Raw genomic sequence first — 18,202 nt, 5'->3', positions numbered from 1 at the left:
CAAAATAGTGATGCAAATTGGACGTATCAGACATCGGCTGGCACAAACATGGTGTTCATCCTTCCAGCGGAGTTTTGTGCTCCAGAATTGGACGAAGCACCTGTGGCACATTGACGGCGGCCCACGGCCAGTTATCTTTGAGAAGCCACGAGAAAGAAGCTACAGACACCTAAAGGCCCTGTACCTACGAGGTTATATCAATGGACAGCCTGTCAACAAGATGCTGGTGGACACCGGAGCGGCAGTCAACATTATGCCATACTCCATGCTACGTCGGTTGGGACGCTCTAGCTCGGATCTGATCAAGACCAACGTTACACTGAGCGATTTCAACGGCCAAGCATCTGAAGCGCAAGGTGTTCTGAACGTGGATATGACCGTAGGAAGAAAAACCATCCCCACGACGTTCTTTATTGTCGACAGCAAGAGCACCTATGCTGTCCTGCTAGGGAGAGATTGGATCCACGCCAACTGTTGCATTCCATCCACGATGCACCAATGTTTAATACAGTGGGATGGAGATGAAGTAGAGGTCGTCCACGCAGATGACTCAGCCGAGATTTCAACGGCTGGCATGAACGTTTGGGAGACGGCAGGCCAAGAGCCACTCTCAGGCATCACTTTGGACGACTGCGAGCGCATCGACGTGACGAAAAACGGGGTGAGACTGGTCTTATCCACCGGCCTGTCCGTGTAACAAGAGCAACACATTCTGTGGACGAACATGGCAAGGCCGATCCTTGTGATCGGCCCCAAGAAATAAAAGGGATAATCTCGTCTCAAGCATGTCACGTAGTTATACTGAAGCAAGACCAAGATGTAAACCTTCATTGAGCAATTCAATCAACATGGAGGCCGATTCCAGCAATCGGCCAAAATTATCCTCACCATACGTTCGGCCCGTGTTCAACGTCGATCTAACGGGCGGCGGAAAGCGGGGATACGAGGTTTACATCGGTCGACGAGCTGGAAGAAGTCAACATTGGTCCTGACGGAGCCGATGTTCAAGTACAGTACCTTGGCTAACTACAGAGCTGATATCTGCAGTTACCTGACAGATTCGGCTCGGGGGGCACCTAATCAGATGAACATGTGCGATACATGGGCAGTGAGATATGGGGGCCGATTTTAAATCGGCCAGTAAAAAAAAATATGCGAATCATAGCCAATGCACAGACATCGACTTGAGAAAATATGCGAAGACAACAGTATACTAGTACAGCCGATGCACGACCATCGACTCTAGAACAAATTACACAGGGAGACTCTACTGAAGGAACATTTCGAGGGCATGGAGGGCATCAGCACGAACACGATCCACCTCCGCGATCTCGGCCTCATCATCTTCGTTTTTGCCTGCTACCAGCTGCGTGTTCAAGGCGCGGATTTCGGCCAAGTCGGTCTTCAGTTTAACTTTGAGGCCTTCTGCTTCTTCGAGGGAGTGAACGATGAGAGCTTCCTTAGCTTCAATGAGCCGAGGAGAGGATGAAGTTACGTTTGATATCTCCTGGTTTGATGGAGAGGCTTGCGGTTTCTTGCGAGCTCTCTTGATGCATCGACTCTTTGTGCGTAGGCTGCCCTGCCCCTCTTTGATGGGAGTTTGGGAAACGGCAGGTTCAGGGGTTGACCTTTTCTTGGAAGCCGACGGTGGCAAGTCTGGCTGGCTCTGCGGGTGGTTTTCTCAGAATTGCCCGAGCTCGAGTCCCTTCGACTGGACTGTGTGTCCTCGCTAGAGTTTCTTCAGGGGAGGTTTGTAGAAGAAATACAAGTATGCTGCAGAAGCCTAGAAGGATGGAACTTATGTGCAAGCCTTCTTTAGCTGGAGTAGGGCTTTGACGCCTCAGAGTCTTCCTGGCAGCTACTTTCCTCACCACTGTTCTCGCCTTGACTGAGGCTCGGGGGGGTAGTTGACTTAGCAGACACTCTGCTATTTGAAGCCGATTTAGGTGTCATCGGCTGGCTCTGCATCACAACCTTCTTCAAAGGTGGTGAGATTTTGCAAAAGAGGACCACCGGAGCTGTTGGGAGGAATCTGAAAGGGGAGCCGTCATCACTTACAGGGTCTGGACCGTCCTGTTGCGGCAAGGAGATGAAGGGACATCATCAGCAAAACTATCCAACCTGGAGACTGGACTTTCAAAACAGCCGATGAACAGCCATCGGCTTTAGGGTTGCGAAGTATTATGGTCAGATATCAAATTACAGTCTGAATTTGAGGAGTGCTTGGACGACTGTCTAAATTGGTATTTGAGTCTGGCATCATGGGTGTTTGAGGGGAAAAGACCGATGCGTTGCTATCGGTTCTTGGTGCGGCAAACGGAAGACTTGGAATTGGATAAATGGAGAATCAAATTGGGAGAACAACTTTATTGATTCGAAGGAACAACTGTTATTTCAGGTCACCATTCAATTTTACATCCGATTGGGGGACTGGCCTTGTTGGCGTTTTGGGCAAGGACCGATGTATTGCCATCGGCTTCTCGAACAATGATAATCGGAAGAATTAAGCATGGAACCCTTCTTCATTGATTTCAAGAGGGATTTTTTACAAGGAGGAGCCGATTGCTCAGGAGCGGAAGAATAAAAGGAGGGCAGATTGCTACTGCTAGTCCTATACTAATTGGCCCCTGCTCTAGGGACCGTCGCTGTCCTCATCGTCGCCATTGTAGCCGCCGCCGGTGCTACTGCTGGCGAGCTCCTCGTCGCTACTGCCGTAGCCCTCGACGGGGGTTTCTTCCTCGTCATCATCGTCCTCGTCGTCATCCGACCAGGCCCAGCCGCGGAAGCGCTTCGCCGGCGGCTCGTCGGAGGAAGTGTCGCCCTCCTCTTCCTCCTCGTCGGAGGAGGCATCGTCCTCTTCATCCTCCTCTTCTTCCTCTTCGCCGGAGGGAGCGAAGTTACCCCAAGAGAGGAGGTCATCCTCACTCTCCGCCACCAGTTCTCCATCAATCAGGAACCGGAGGTCGTCCTCCCCATCGGTCAGGGGCAAATCACCATCTGACCCGACGAGGGCCTCGGGTGGGCCATCGGGCACGAAGTCGAAGTCCCACTCCGGCTCCTCCCATTGGTTGTGCTCTGGCATCGGCTCGCTTGAGGAAGAGGATTGGAAGGAGAGAGCCGATGCGACAGAGGAGGAGGATGAGTCCATGGTGGAGGAGGGCTTTTCGGTGTCTGGTACTGAGGAAGAGGATGAAGAAGCAAGTTGCTCGACGTGGTTAAATAAGAGGGGATATAGTGGAGATTTAATGCCGCAACGGTTTTCGAGGACATGGTGCCGAATCTATCAATTCACGCAGAGAAGCTGAGAAGGCAAGGCGACATGATGAAAGACTCTGTGGCAGTTCTGCTCTGCCACGACATGACCCGACGAAAAAAAAATAGAGTGATTTTGGAATTATCATTTCCAAAACCAGGGGGGCATGTGTTATCACCAGAATTTGACCGGATCAGAGGTGGGCCGCGATTAAGATGGGCTTGAAGAATATACCCGGAAGAAATACATGAATCGGCCTTGTATACAAAGTTTGGGCTAGTTTGCCCGTGTATCTGTAAATATAGTAGGATACGTGTCGGTTAGATAGAATTTGGCTCGTGCACGGTTGGGATTACTCCCACGTTAGAAAGTCTACGGACTATAAATATGTATCTAGGGTTATTGAGAAAGACAACAATCACGTTCATCACAAACCAATCTAGGCGCATCGCCAACCCCTTGTTTCGAGGGTTTCTTCCGGGTAAGCATCATGCTGCCTCTTGCGATCTAGGTAGTACACGTTTATTCGTTGTTCATGCGTTCCTCGTGCTGAAGCATTGTTGATGGCGAGCAACGTAGTTATCATAGATGTGTTAGGGTTAGCATTGTTTCATCGTGTCACATGCTTTCGTACATGCAACCCTTAGGCGTCTAGCCGCCCTTACACCCATCTTAGGTGTAAGGGCGGCACCTCGCTTGATCATTATTTCGTAGATCCGATCCGTTATGATTGCTCCTTGTTCTTCAAGGATTAGTTTAATATCTGCATAGTTAGGCCTTGCAAACGGGTTGGAGGATCCAGTAGCACGTAGGGTGTAGTTTGCTAGCCCTAGATGAGATGTTACGGGGATCAACTTCATGTTGGTTTTTAGGCCTTATCTAGGGTCGGTTTATTATCACCGTGCGTGGCTGCCAGGCTCAACCACGCGTAGGATGTTCCGATTATGTGGTGAAAACCCTAAATCGTCGTAGGTCGTTTTAGCTTTATTTTGATCAAGCAGGACCACCATGTGATCGTATACCTCATACGGATCATGGTTGAATCGGCTCCTTGAGCCGATTCGCAGGACAACCTGAGAGCCGATCGAGGCTCGTATTTAATGTTTACGTGTATGCCATGCAGGAAACTAAGCGAAGCAAATCCATCACCTTCCTGACCAGGTATAGGTCAGGTGGCACGCGCTTGCACCAGCATCGGACGTGCGTGCCGAGGCTTTGCGGGCCGTCGCTCGAGGGACCAGGGCCAGCCGCAGTCCTGGGAGCCTCCCGGCTCTACTGTGTTGCCCGTCGCTGCCCGCCGGTGGGTTTCTGACCGCAAAAATGGTATAATGTCTTGAATAATTTGATACTTGGCAGTTGTTGTGCTCAAATAGATCATGTTTAAGCTCTTGCATCATGTACTTTGCACATATTAATGAAGAACTACATAGAGCTTGTTAAAATTTGGTTTGCATGATTGGTTTCTCTAGAGTCTAGATATTTTCTGGTTAAGGTGTTTGAACAACAAGGAGACAATGTAAAGTCTTATAATACTTACAATATGTTCATATGTGAGCTTTGCTGCACCTTTTATACTTGAGTTTGCTTCAAACAACCTTGCTAGCCTAGCCTTGTATTGAGAGGAATTCTTCTCGTGCATCCAAATCCTTGAGCCAAATACTATGCCATTTGTGTCCACCATACCTACCTACCACATGGTATTTCTCTGCCATTCCAAAGTACATTACTTGAGTTCTACCTTTAAAATTCTATTCTTTGTCTTTGCAATATATAGCTCATGGGAAAAGTAGCCTTAAAAACTATTGTGGTGAAGAATATGTACTTATGTGTCTTATTTCTTAATAAGTTGCTTGTTGAGCGGTAACCATGTTTCGGGGACGCCATCAACTTTTACACCTTTGTTGAATATCATGTGAGTTGCTATGCATGTTTGTCTTGTCCGAAGTAAGGGAGATTTTCATGATCAAATGGTTTGAGTATGCATATTGTTAGAGAAGAACATTGGGCCGCTAACTAAAGCCATGATTCATGGTGGAAGTTTCAGTTTGGACAATTAATCCTCAATCTCTTATGAGAATTTTAAACTGTTGTTGAATGCTTATGCATTAAAGAGGAGTCCATTATATGTTGTCTATGTTGTCCCGGTATGGATGTCTAAGTTGAGAATAATCAAAAGCGAGAAATCCAATGCGAGCTTTCTCCTTAGACCTTTGTACGAGCGGCATAGAGGTACCCCTTTGTGACACTTGGTTGAAACATATGCTATGCAATGATAATCCATGTTAATCCAAGCTAATTAGGACAAGGTGCGAGAACTATTGGTATACTATGCACGAGGCTTGCAACTTATAAGATATCTTATACATAACACATATGATTTATTACTACCGTTGACAAAATTGTTTCTATGTTTTCAAAATAAAAAGCTCTAGCACAAAAATAGTAATCCATGCTTCCCTCTACGAAGGGCCAATCTTTTACTTTATTGTTGAGTCAGTTTACCTATTCTTTCTATCTCAGAAGCAAACACTTGTATCAACTGTGTGCATTGATTCTTACATGTTTACCTATTGCACTTGTTATATTACTTTGTGTTGACAATTATCCATGAGATAAATATGTTGAAGTTGAAAGCAACCGCTGAAACTTATATCTTACTTTGTGTTGCTTCGATGCCTTTACTTTGAATTTATTGCTTTATGAGTAACTCTTATGCAAGTCTTATTGATGCTTGTCTTGAAAGTATTATTCATGAAAAGTCTTTGCTATATGATTCATTTGTTTACTCATTATCTTCATCATTGCTTCGAATCGCTGCATTCATCTCATATGCTTTACAATAGTATTGATCAAGATTATGATAGCATGTCACTTCACAAGTTATCCTTGTTATCGTTTACCTACTCGAGGGCGAGTAGGAACTAAGCTTGGGGATGCTTGATACGTCTCAAACGTATCTATAATTTCTTATGTTCCATGCTACTTTTATGATGATACCCACATGTTTTATACACATTATATGCCATTATTATGCATTTTCCGGCACTAACATATTGACGAGATGCCGAAGAGCCGATTCTGTTGTTTTCGCTGTTTTTGGTTTCAGAAATCCTACAAAGGAAATATTCTCGGAATTGGACGAAATCAACGCCCAGGATCTTATTTTTCCACGAAGCTTCCAGAAGACCGAGGGAGAAACGAAGTGGGGCCACGGGGCGCCGCCACACTAGGGTGGCGCGGCCTAAGGGGGGCCCGCGCGGCCCTAGCGTGTGGGGCCCCCGTGCCTCCTCCGACTCCGCCCTTCCGCCTACTTAAAGCCTTCATCGCGAAACCCCCAGTACCGAGAGCCACGATACGGAAAACCTTCCAGAGACGCCGCCGCCGCCAATCCCATCTCGGGGGATTCAGGAGATCGCCTCCGGCACCCTGCCGGAGAGGGGAATCATCTCCCGGAGGTCTCTTCATCGCCATGATCGCCTCCGGATCGATGTGTGAGTAGTTCACCCCTGGACTATGGGTCCATAGCAGTAGCTAGATGTTTGTCTTCTCCTCATTGTGGTATCATGTTAGATCTTGTGAGCTGCCTATCATGATCAAGATCATCTATTTGTAATGCTACATGTTGTGTTTGTTGTGATCCGATGAATATTGAATACTATGTCAAGTTGATTATCAATCTATCATATATGTTGTTTATGTTCTTGCATGCTCTCCGTTGCTAGTAGAGGCTCGGCCAAGTTGATACTTGTAACTCCAAGAGGGAGTATTTATGCTCGATAGTGGGTTCATGCCTCCATTGAATCGCAGGACAGAGTGACGAAAGTTCTAAGGTTGTGGATGTGCTTGTTGCCACTAGGGATAAAACATCGATGCTTTGTCTAAGGATATTTGTGTTGATTACATTACGCACCATACTTAATGCAATTGTCTCGTTGTTTGCAACTTAATACTGGAAGGGGTTCGGATGATAACCTCGAAGGTGGACTTTTTAGGCATAGATGCATCGTCGGATAGCGGTCTATGTACTTTGTCGTAATGCCCCGATTAAATCTCATAGTACTCATCATGATATATGTATGTGCATTGTTATGCCTTCTTTATTTGTCAATTGCCCAACTGTAATTTGTTCACCCAACATGCTATTTATCTTATGGGAGAGACACCACTAGTGAACTGTGGACCCCGGTCCATTCTTTACATCCGAAATACAATCTACTGCAATTGTTCTTTACTTGTTCTTCGCAAACAAACATCATCTTCCACACAATACGTTTAATCCTTTGTTTACGACAAGCCGGTGAGACCGACAACCTCACCGTTACGTTGGGGCAAAGTACTTTGATTGTGTTGTGCGGGTTCCACGTTGGCGCCGGAATCCCCGGTGTTGCGCCACACTACACTCCGTCACCAACAACCTTCACGTGTTCCTTGACTCCTACTGGTTCGATAACCTTGGTTTCATACTGAGGGAAAACTCGCTGCTGTACGCATCACACCTTCCTCCTGGGGTTCCCAACGGACGTGTGTTAACTATTACCACGCCGACAGCAGGCTCCACCAACGAATTTCCTTAGACTTCTCATGCCTAGATATTGATGGGTCATATGAGATTTGTCGTGTGCACCCATGTTTTTTTCTGGATGTTTGGTTTATCAGGGAGCGACATGAAGCTCTACTATCTCTTGCCATCATGGGACATGTATTTTTCATTCCATGGTGAAGTCAGAGGCGAGAAATAGCATGGAAGCCAAGATCCGAGGAATAATAATGGTGGTACGATTCTTTGTGACAATGAGAAACCTGCTTGCTGATTCGGGCTTCGTAGCAGCGGCATGCCAGTGGGGGCAACAACACATGAGAAATTCAAAGTTTTACCTTTTAGGGTGAAAATCTAAGGTAACCCTTAAATAGTTTTACGGGTTACCTTGAATTTTACGGTGTTGTTACGTATCACTTCTACTAATCTAATTATACATCTAAAGGTATAATAGATGCACCCTCGGGGGACTCTCGCAGTGCATCCACAATAGCCACCTCGCACGCATGGGTAGGATCGCTCGCCTCGCTCGATCCCCAATGGTTGGGCCACGTGTTGGTCCTCGATTGGACATGGATGGGTATACATGAGTCAAAACGAGAGACTACTAGACAAGCCCTGCCTATTCGTCCTCTGCGCCAACACCGCCGCCACCAGCCTCCTCCTCTCATGCTCATCTCCATCTCCCTTGTGCTCTACTCTCCGCACCGCCTATCCCAACTGTGCACGTCAGTTGTCGGTGATCGATTTTATTGGGTTCTGTTGCAGAAAACAAAAAATCCTACGATAAATATATATAGCCAAGATATATTCTATGGAGATGCAACGTAACGGAGGGGATCAATGTTCATACCCCTGAAGACCGAAAAGCCTAACATTCACAATGAACGTTTGTCGATGAAGTTGTATGATGACGCCGACCTCAAGGTCGTGAAAAAGTCCAACGATGAAGCGCTCTAAATGTCGCCCCTCCGCAGTTCTAGACACGTACGGTGTATAGACGTCTCCCGGTCTCTGGTCCAGCGGAAGAACAATATTCGGACCAGTGTCCCAACAGCACGACGACATGCTGCCGGATGAGAATAGTCCAATCCTGCAATCCTGCGCACGTTCCAAACTCACGAACACACGTGAGGGAGAGGAGAGGGATAGTGATGAGGGTATTTGTAATATCCCAGAACATAGGACAAATGCGGGGTAGATTTAGAAAAGGATTGTGCATTTTATTGCAAAACGGGGGAAATTTTTGCGCTTAATTGCATAAAATCTAAGAGGGATCAAGGTTTCTCTCTCGGTTACTATTAGGGTTAGAGTGATGTGAGTGCTATAAATTTCGACATGATCTCTTTTGAAACTAGGGTTTTGGATAGGGATTTGAATTGGCATTTGAATTTGATTTCAAACAAATATGAATTTAAGTAAACAACAATTCAAATGAATTCATAATTCATAACTCAAATCAATATAACATTGATACAACACATCTCATAAATAAATTATAAGTATTACAAAAAGCTCATAAGTAAAACTTGAGCTTTATTGATTTGACACACACATTACATTGTATTTACATAATTCCTTTTATATTACAATTGAATTGGAGCAAATAAAAAATAGAAATAAGTAAATAAAAAAGAAGACTATAATATTGAATATTTTCCTACACTAAATCTTCAAAGATCTTCACTTGATCTTCTCCAATTCTTGATCAACATGAAACCTTCAAAATAAGAAACAAAAGAAAACAGATTGTCCAGTAACAAGTGTCAAAGACACTTGGACAATGAAAATAAGAGAAAATGTACCAGATAAGCATTGGCTGAGGGGATCAAGTCCGAACCAAAGCCAAAGCTAGCCAGGATCTTTTCCCCATCGCCCATCCATGGTGAAACTAGGGCAAGACACCACAACACACAACCATAGTGGTGTTGTCGACCAAGGAGAGCATCACCAAGGGCTATAAGTAGCACAGTAACTTGGAGATAGGGATGAACTCCACAGGACAGCAATAACATTAGTAAGAACACACCAACAGCCACATTTGTCCAGTTCATTCAGTAAACCCAAACCAAACAAAACTAAGCAGTAGATCATGGTGACCTAGAGCAAGATCATCCAGGAGCTAGGAGGTGAAGGGCAGTTGATCAAGTCAACCAGCCAAAAGCACTTCATCAACAAAAAGAAATCATCTAGGAGCTGGAGCAAGGTATAGCTCATACACTTAGTTTGTAGCCACTCCATGTGTCTGCCTTCTGACCCAATGTATGAGGCCTTTGTTCTTCCATTCTGCATTGGCCAGTGATTTAACAATGGCACAACAGAAGGCAATGTGCTGCCCTCAAACTTAGTCGTGTGTGTCACATTACTTGCACACTAGAGACTTAGTTTGAGGGCAGTCCCTTGAGCTGCCGTGTGAACTAATATATGAGGCCTTGTGAGCAGCCACACCTCTAATGGCATGTGTTCTTCGTGCAGACTGAGAAGATCATGCTTGGGGCACCTGCTGAGGTTCCCGGTGTGGGACCGTCGAAGAAGCGTCGAGGAAGGAAGGCTAACGTCGGCCACTTCCACGACGAGGTAGGGCCGAACCAGTTCATCCGGATCATCTTCAAGCCCACCTTCGGCCAGCTCCCAATCCCTAACAAGTTTGTCAAGTGGTTCGGACCCATCCCTTCGAACATAATCGTCCACACCAACAGTGGCTGCAGCGGGAGGATGACTACGAGGAGAGAACGCAACGACGCATTCATCAACTAGGGATGGGCGGCCTTCGCCATCGCCCATCAACTCAAGATAGGTCAGTTCCTCACCTTCAAAAAGGTGTCTACTCTCGAGTACAGTGTGGTCATCTTCGACCACACCTGGAGTAAGGTGATGAGCAGGTGCCCAGACCATAGCAATGCCACCAGGTGTGTCCTGTTCGAAGAAGATGTCTGAAGCTCTACTGGTATTGTCTCGCTGCTACTATGTTGTCTCTAGTGTCTAATGGTGTCTGAACAAGTGTCGTGTCGTCTCGTGAACTATGGTCGTGTCTGAACAATGATGTCTAAAACTATTTCGTAACGTCTATGATCTTTCAAGTCTGATCTTGCATTGTGTGCTTGCTTGTGCGGTATTGATCACTGGTAACCTCATCACTGAATGGAAGAGGTAAACACAAGAGAATTTTGGGTTGCAACCAAACAAGGGGCGCCGTTCTGGGATGCTACTTGGCCTTAAAACTGACCTACCAAACGGTCAGAGCCCAATTCTCCACGGGCCGAAAAAACTCTGTGCAGGCGACCAAACGAGAGGCCTTTTCTGGCCCGTGTCCCGTCTAGAACATGTAGGGAGTTCTTCTCCCTAGCGTAGTGTGCAAGAATTCGGCCCATGCTACCAAACGCGTCCTATGATTCACCTAATCAGTACATGTTGTATAAGGTCATCATACCTACGCAAAAAATGAGAAAAAAGTGCCACTCTGGTGGCTTGAGGTGCGGGAGCGCACGCAGCCCGCCCTGGTTCGAATCCTGGATTCGACTGGGGTGCTCACGGTTCTTCTTTAAAAAAAGCCAATGGGTGCTAGTGCCTAGGTTGGTCTCGTTTTTTTTTTTTTTTTGAGAATCTCCTCCACCTCTTTATTTAAGCAATGTTATTATAGCTATTACAAACACCCTCAGGTGGAGACTGGAGCCAGACATGCCGGCCCAGGTCTAGATAAATAGAACTCCTCGCTAGACGGTGAGCATCGATGTTGGACGATCTACCTTCATGAACAAATTGTACCGTCCTGAAGTCTCTCACTCTTGCCTTGATCTCTTTGACGATGTGGCCATAGGAGCCCATGCCATCACCGTCAATGCTGCTCACAACATTCCTGCAGTCACTAGCCACTCGAAACTGCTGAAGGAGTATATCAGCAGCTAGCGCTAGGCCCTCCCGACACGCCATGGCCTCAAGAGTCTCCGGGTCCGAGATCCCCTGCATCACCACAGACGAGGCACCCAGAAAACTTCCATCGTGTGTCCTCGCGACAGCTGCGAACGCTGCACTACTCGAGCCTTTCGAGGTAGCTGCATCCACATTAATCTTCGCCATTCCCCTTGGAGGAGGAACCCATTGCTGAACATGCGCAACAACGGTAGAAACTCTTGTCGGTTCAGGTTCCGTCAGTTGCAGGTCCGATATGAACCTGTCAATGAAACAATTTGTAGACATTGGGCTTTGGAAAATTTCTTCGTGGATGATCTTCCGCCTCGAATGCCACACCGCCCACAACGTCACCACTACCCTGGTGAGATCCACATGTGGTAGGGCTTTGATCATAGTCTCCAGCCACGCTTTTGCATGAGGCTCCTGAATGTGCAAAATAAAATCAGTGATTTCCTCAGGTGGACGCTCCTTGCCATGTGACAATCAATCAAGGAGTGCTTCCAGGAATCCTCCTCGCCACATATTGCGCAAGTACTATAATGTGCCATATTCCGGTGATGTAGCACATCTCCTGTAGGGATAGAATTCCTCGCGAGGCGCCACAAAAACACCGGACTTTGGCTGGAACTTTAACTGTCCCGAGCTGAGACCAACTCTTTTCCTCTGCTCTAGTATCAGACGATCCAGCCGTTTCATCAAGCCATGCTGTTCGTCGATCCCGCGTATTAACCAACATATGGTAAGCGGAACGGACTGAAAAAATTCCCTTACGGTCATAGTGCCAAGCCCAAAAAATCGTCCCATCTCCTTATGCTCAGCGGGATAGTAATGATCGCCTCCACATCCATAGGCAAAAAGAAAGTCTGTAGCTTTTGTATGTCCCATGCCACAGTATGAGGATCAAACAGGTCGCAGGCCGAAGCAAACAATCTCTAGGAATCCAATTAGTGTTCCAAATATTTGTCCCTTCTCCTGTACCTATCCTTTTGATTAAACCTTGTTGTAGTATACATCCTTCCCATCAACAATTGCATGCCATATTCTCGAAGGGGATGAGCCTACACCAACATCCAGGAAGTCACCATTTGGAAAGTACACGGCTTTAAGAATCCGTGCGCTTAGCGAGGCTGGCTCCTGTAAAATCCGCCACGCCTAACGGGCCAATAGAGCAAGATTGAACAACTCTATATCACGAAAGCCAAGCCCACCGAGAAACTTCGGCTTGATCATATCTTCCCAAGAAACCCAACAGGTTCGTCTTTTACCCTCCTTGCTACCCCACCAGAAATTCCGTAGCAAGCTATTTATATGATGACATAGGCCTCTTGGTAATCTGAAACAAGACATGGAAAAAGTTGGGATCGCTTGGAAAACAGGTCTCGTTTTTTGTACCTACGCAAAACGCAGCCCAGGCTTAAAAAAGCCCGAAGTTGGAAATGTAGCCCCGAGTCCGCCCCAAGCCTGGCCCGAAAGATGGAACAATCCAGCCCAGCCCGAGTGGCCCCGCCTAACTCCTGCCTGAAATCACGCATTTTGGAGGCGCAAGACAAGCCCAATCGCTAGGATCAAAATTCAAGCCCAAGATCGACTTGACGTGCAATATTAGCCTCGTCCAGCCTAGGATTTTCAGGCCGAGTCGAGTTGCCCATGCCCATCTATGCAGGTCATCACGCGCGGACCAACTAGCGTAGAAGGCGATGTTTGCGTCAGCCTTCCAGGTGCTAATTAGGCTGAATATCTAAAATCCATTTCTTATCTATTCATATCTTTGAAAATATACAATACATAATAGGATGCCTCAGTATTGCTAAAATTTCAATGTATCTAGACCTATTTCAGTATCATGGTGCATGTAAATTTATCCACAGTTTCGACACCCTTTTATAGACACAGAGTATATGAATTTTGGTTTTAAAAATTACTAGTAATAAGTATTCAGCTGAATATCTCTGAATAAATTTGTGCCATGCACATTCCTGGCTTCACCATGCTTGGAGCTTCGCCGATGATGAATATCGGGACACAAGAACGGAATGTGTTTTTGGCATGAGCACCCTGATTTTTAAAATCATATTTTTTGGATTTAAAAATAAATAAATAAAATACTCACATACATATAAACATTTCGAAGGTGCGGTAGGAATTTTGGAGAAAAATATGTTTAGCTATACAAAAAAAGATTAATGGCTAACACCTATCTATAAATTTCTAACAAATATCTACTCTGTACGTAGTCATAAATTGTTTTTTTCCTATAGCTCAAAATACAATGCAATTTCTTCCGAACTTCGCACGAATATTAAGAACATGTGCATGTACTCATGAAATAAATGTGACGATTTTTTAAAACATAGATGTACAGTGTTTAAATATTTTGAAAACAGAGAGTTATGTGCACCAAATCTGCGTCCACACAAGAACCATAATATTGCAAGGAAAACGTTTTTTGGTTGCCTATTGTACAATATATCTATACCAGCTTGTAATTTCTCTTTTGTTTTGGGTCCATGTGCTGACTGTAGCGGCTGATCCGAGCAATAGAAAAAGGACACGTCTAGCGAGCGGCCGCATGCCCGTTAGTTATTCTGAGCGGTCATACCAAAATGGAAAGTGCTCACACGGAAAGATGTGTACAACTGTCAAAAAAGGTAGGCTAGCTGATATCATTTTGTTGTTTTAAAAAAGCTGTAACTTCTAAACCGTGAGGCGAAATTATAATCCGTTTTCACTATTAGAATCCGAACGACGAGAGCTTCGAAACTAGACCACATTTTCATATGTTTCGAGGTAATTTTTTAACAAGCAACTTTGATGCACGACAGAGCAACTTTGTTGTGCGGGAAAACAATTTTGGTATGCGGCAAAGCAACTTTGGTGTGCAACAAAAACACTTGATTCACAACGATGGTAGGCTTCACAACAACTGCAGCAACAACTCCTAATGTTACTCTACAGGACACTAAAATTGCTCGGCCGAGTACCAAAGTTGCTCGCAGGACACTAAAAATTGCTCGGTCGGACGCCAAAGTTGCTCACGAGGTTCAAAAACTCCGTCGCCGGGCACCAAAGTTGCTCAGCGGGCACTTAAGTTGCTTCGTCACACATTGAAATTGCTCCAATGGACACCAAAATTATTGTCGGGCACCAAAGTTGTGCCTTCGTGTACCAAAAGATGTACATGTTCGTTGCACACCAAAGTTGCTTTGTCGCACATTAAAGTTGGTTTGCTGCACAATAAAGTTGCTCTACCGCGCATCAAAGTTGCTTGTTAAAAAAAATCGTCAAAATATATGAAAATGTGGTCTAGTTTCGAAGCTCTCGTCATGAGGATTTTAGTAGTGAAAACGAATTGTAATTTGGTCGCACGGTTTAAAAGTTATAGTTTTTTAAAAAATGACACATGCTATCAGCTAGCCTACCATTTCATTGACAACTGGACTACCCTGGTGGGTGTGCCCGGGACGTCCATCCAGCACGCGCCTGCCCGTAAGATTTCAGGATAGAAAAAGCGGTGGCCCCGAATCATTCGGGAATAGAAGATCATTTTGCTTCATCTCAAAAAAAAAAAAGAAGATCATTTTGCTTGGTTCTTCTTCAGTCTTGAGTCAACGCTGTTCCACGACATGGGGGCCAACATGAGCCAAGCAACGGCCGACGCCGAGATCGCGCGGCCCGCACCACCGGCGTTGCCGTGGACGGTGCGGCTCCAGCTTTTCATGCTCGTCGGCGCCTACGACATCGCTCTGCGAGCCGACGGCACCGTCAACCGCTTCCTCTTCTCCTTCGGCGACCGCCAGACCCGCGCCAGCGCTCGCCCGGACGCGCTCGGCGTCCGATCCGCCGACGTCACCGTCGACGCGTCCCGCGGCCTCTGGGCGCGCGTCTTCTCGCCAGCGGCGGATCAGGCCGGATCACCGCTCCCCGTCATCGTCTACACCCACGGCGGCGGCTTCGCGCTACTCTCCCCAGCATCCACGCCTTTGGACGGCATGTGCCGCCGCTTCTGCCGCGAGCTGGGCGCGGTCGTCGTCTCGGTCAACTACTGCCTCGCCCCCGAGCACCGCTGCCCGGCAGCCTACGCCGACTGCGTGGAAGTGCTCCACCACCTCAGCGCCAGTGGCCTCCCTGACGACCTCGGCGTCTCGGTCGATCTGTCCCGCTGCTTCCTCGTCGGGGACAGCGCCGGCGGCAACATCGCCCACCACGTGGCCCAGCGGTGGGTCTCTCGCTCTAACTCCATCCGCCTTGCCGGCATCATCCTTCTGCAGCCGTACTTCGGGGGCGAGGAGCGGACAGAGGCGGAGCTGAGGCTGGAGGGCGTGGCGCCGGTGGTGAACATGCAGCGGTCAGATTGGTCGTGGAGGGCGTTCTTGCCCGAAGGGGCCAACCGTGACCACCCGGCGGCGCACGTGACGGACGAGAACGCCGAGCTGCCCGAGGTGTTCCCGCCGGCGATGGTGGTGGTCGGCGGCTTCGACTCGCTGCAGGACTGGCAGCGGCGGTACGCCGGCGTGCTGCAGCGGAAGGGTAAGTCGGTGCAGCTGCTGGAGTTCCCGGAGGCTATCCACGCGTTTTACATGTTCCCGGAGCTCCCCGACGCCCGTAAGCTCGTGAAGGAAATGAAGGCGTTCATCCAGAGCAACAAGTCCAATCTTTAGTGCGCCGCTCAATTGATCAGTCATTCCATGGTCTTCAACTGGCGAGGCGTATAATATGGTGGCCATGGGTTTGCGTCAGACAAGAAATCATTGGATATATAACAGCTCTCCAGTTACTCCTACATCGTCTCAACAGCAACCCATGTATCAATTGCAACTGGAAAAATGTCTACTATTATTCTTAATAAGGTAAACATACACTACTTATCAAGATGCTGGTTAAGATAGCCTGAGCAACCAATATAGTTAAGAAATTTTGTAACTCCCACCATCTTCGGACTATATCTAAATGTGCGTTTTTCTTTAACGCGATTCTTACTACTCCCAACGTGTAGTTGCAAACATTTAAGGGGAGCTCGTGTAAATAATTGAAATAAATGCTCGTAGTTCTTGTTCTACTATATTTGTATGCGATCTTTAATTTTGTTGTCATCAACTCCCAAAAAGGGAGACAGTTCATCTGCAATATACCTTTAATCATGTTTTGGTGTTGATGATGAAAAGTTAAAGTGACTAAGGCGGATATAATTGTATGATCGGGTTTTTTAGTCCCATGTGAAACGAGCTGTGGCGAAGGACGAAATTATTTTGAGATAGGGTGAATCTTGAATGGTGCAAATACTAAAATAGTCCTAAAATTGCAATGATGTATATGGTTCAAATACAATCACTCAATAAAATAAAAGTAAAAACATATTTGATTATAAGTAGAATTTAAAAAACATACTAATAATGCCAACCTAATGGCAAATCTTTACTTCTTTTTAAAAAAATCCAATGTAATTAAAACAATCAAGGCTTTCAATTATGCTTCGTTCGATGCGCAACTCAGTCTTGATTATCTTTGTTGCCAAGAAATTCCTTTCAATTGTTGATGCCGCTACAGGTAAACCAATATCATTTCAATGGGGTGATAATGCGTTCGGAGAAAGTATGACATGTCTTTCAAGTATCTAGAAATCTCTGAAGTCTTCAATCATGCGAGTATAGATAATGAATAATTCAAGTTTATCTTGTACTCCCTCCGTTCTTTTTTAATTGACTCAAATTTAGTACAAAGTTGTACTAAATCCGAGTCAATTACAAGAGACTGGAGGGAGTATATATTAAGGTCCGGTCAATGATAAATCTATGTAATACAAGCAATATTATTCACATTGAATTTAGGATATGAGTCTATCTTTGGAGGTAAATAGTCTAGGTTCTTGGTTGTACTCGATTTTGCACGGTGTTCACTGAAACTATCATAACTTTCTCATACATAGTCCGTTTTTGTATGACCACTCAACCATTTTTCAGGAAAAAACACACACGCACATCTAAGTATATTCACAAAAAATCATGGTAGGGCGGCTGACCTACCTTGTCCTACTTGAAGCTTCGCCCTGGAAAATTTGAAGTGCTCAAGAAGGTGCCCCATGAAAGTTTGCGAGCATAGCATTCCTTTTTCTTGAGTAATAGTGATTCAGCACCATTAAGAAATGATCGTTGGGAGGTGGATGAACAAGCTTATAGCATGCATCTGGTCTTCCTTGTTCGTCCTAAAGTTTAGAGATGAAAATCCAAACACAATTTACGGTTGCTTTCTTGAAAAAAAACATTCACATGAGACGGAGGCTTCAGAACATTTTGGTTGGAGCCTCTTAGTAAGGTCCTACCAAAAATAGTGGAGTAGAAAAAGGAGCTTTTCCGCCTCCTAGAAATTAAATACCAATAAAGTCCATTTTGTAGGAAAATTTCCTAAATCATCTAAAAATGCATACACAATGGTATATTGATGTAAATATCATTCTAAGCTAATCATATGTGTTGGTATTATAATGATACAAAATGCACGTATCA

The 18,202-nt window shown here is 45.9% G+C and overlaps 1 protein-coding gene across 1 annotated transcript; it reads left to right on the top strand.

Moving 5' to 3' along the window:
- Positions 1–15,317: 15,317 nt before the first annotated feature.
- On the top strand, positions 15,318–16,709 carry LOC124683547 (probable carboxylesterase 18). The gene has a single exon (XM_047218044.1). The coding sequence runs from the start codon at positions 15,326–15,328 to the stop codon at positions 16,358–16,360; it is 1,035 nt and encodes a 344-aa protein (XP_047074000.1). The 5' UTR covers positions 15,318–15,325; the 3' UTR covers positions 16,361–16,709.
- The last annotated feature ends 1,493 nt before the right edge of the window (positions 16,710–18,202 follow it).

Source organism: Lolium rigidum, chromosome 1 (genome assembly GCF_022539505.1).
Source record: "Lolium rigidum isolate FL_2022 chromosome 1, APGP_CSIRO_Lrig_0.1, whole genome shotgun sequence".
NCBI classification, from domain to species: domain Eukaryota; kingdom Viridiplantae; phylum Streptophyta; class Magnoliopsida; order Poales; family Poaceae; genus Lolium; species Lolium rigidum.
The sequence above is the reverse complement of the archived record's forward strand: the minus strand, read 5'-3'. Positions and strand labels throughout refer to the sequence as shown.

What these genes read in the sequence shown, in the direction of transcription:
- LOC124683547 (XM_047218044.1), top strand. Translation starts at nt 15,326, where the DNA reads ATGGGGGCCAACATGAGCCAAGCAACGGCCGACGCCGAGATCGCGCGG.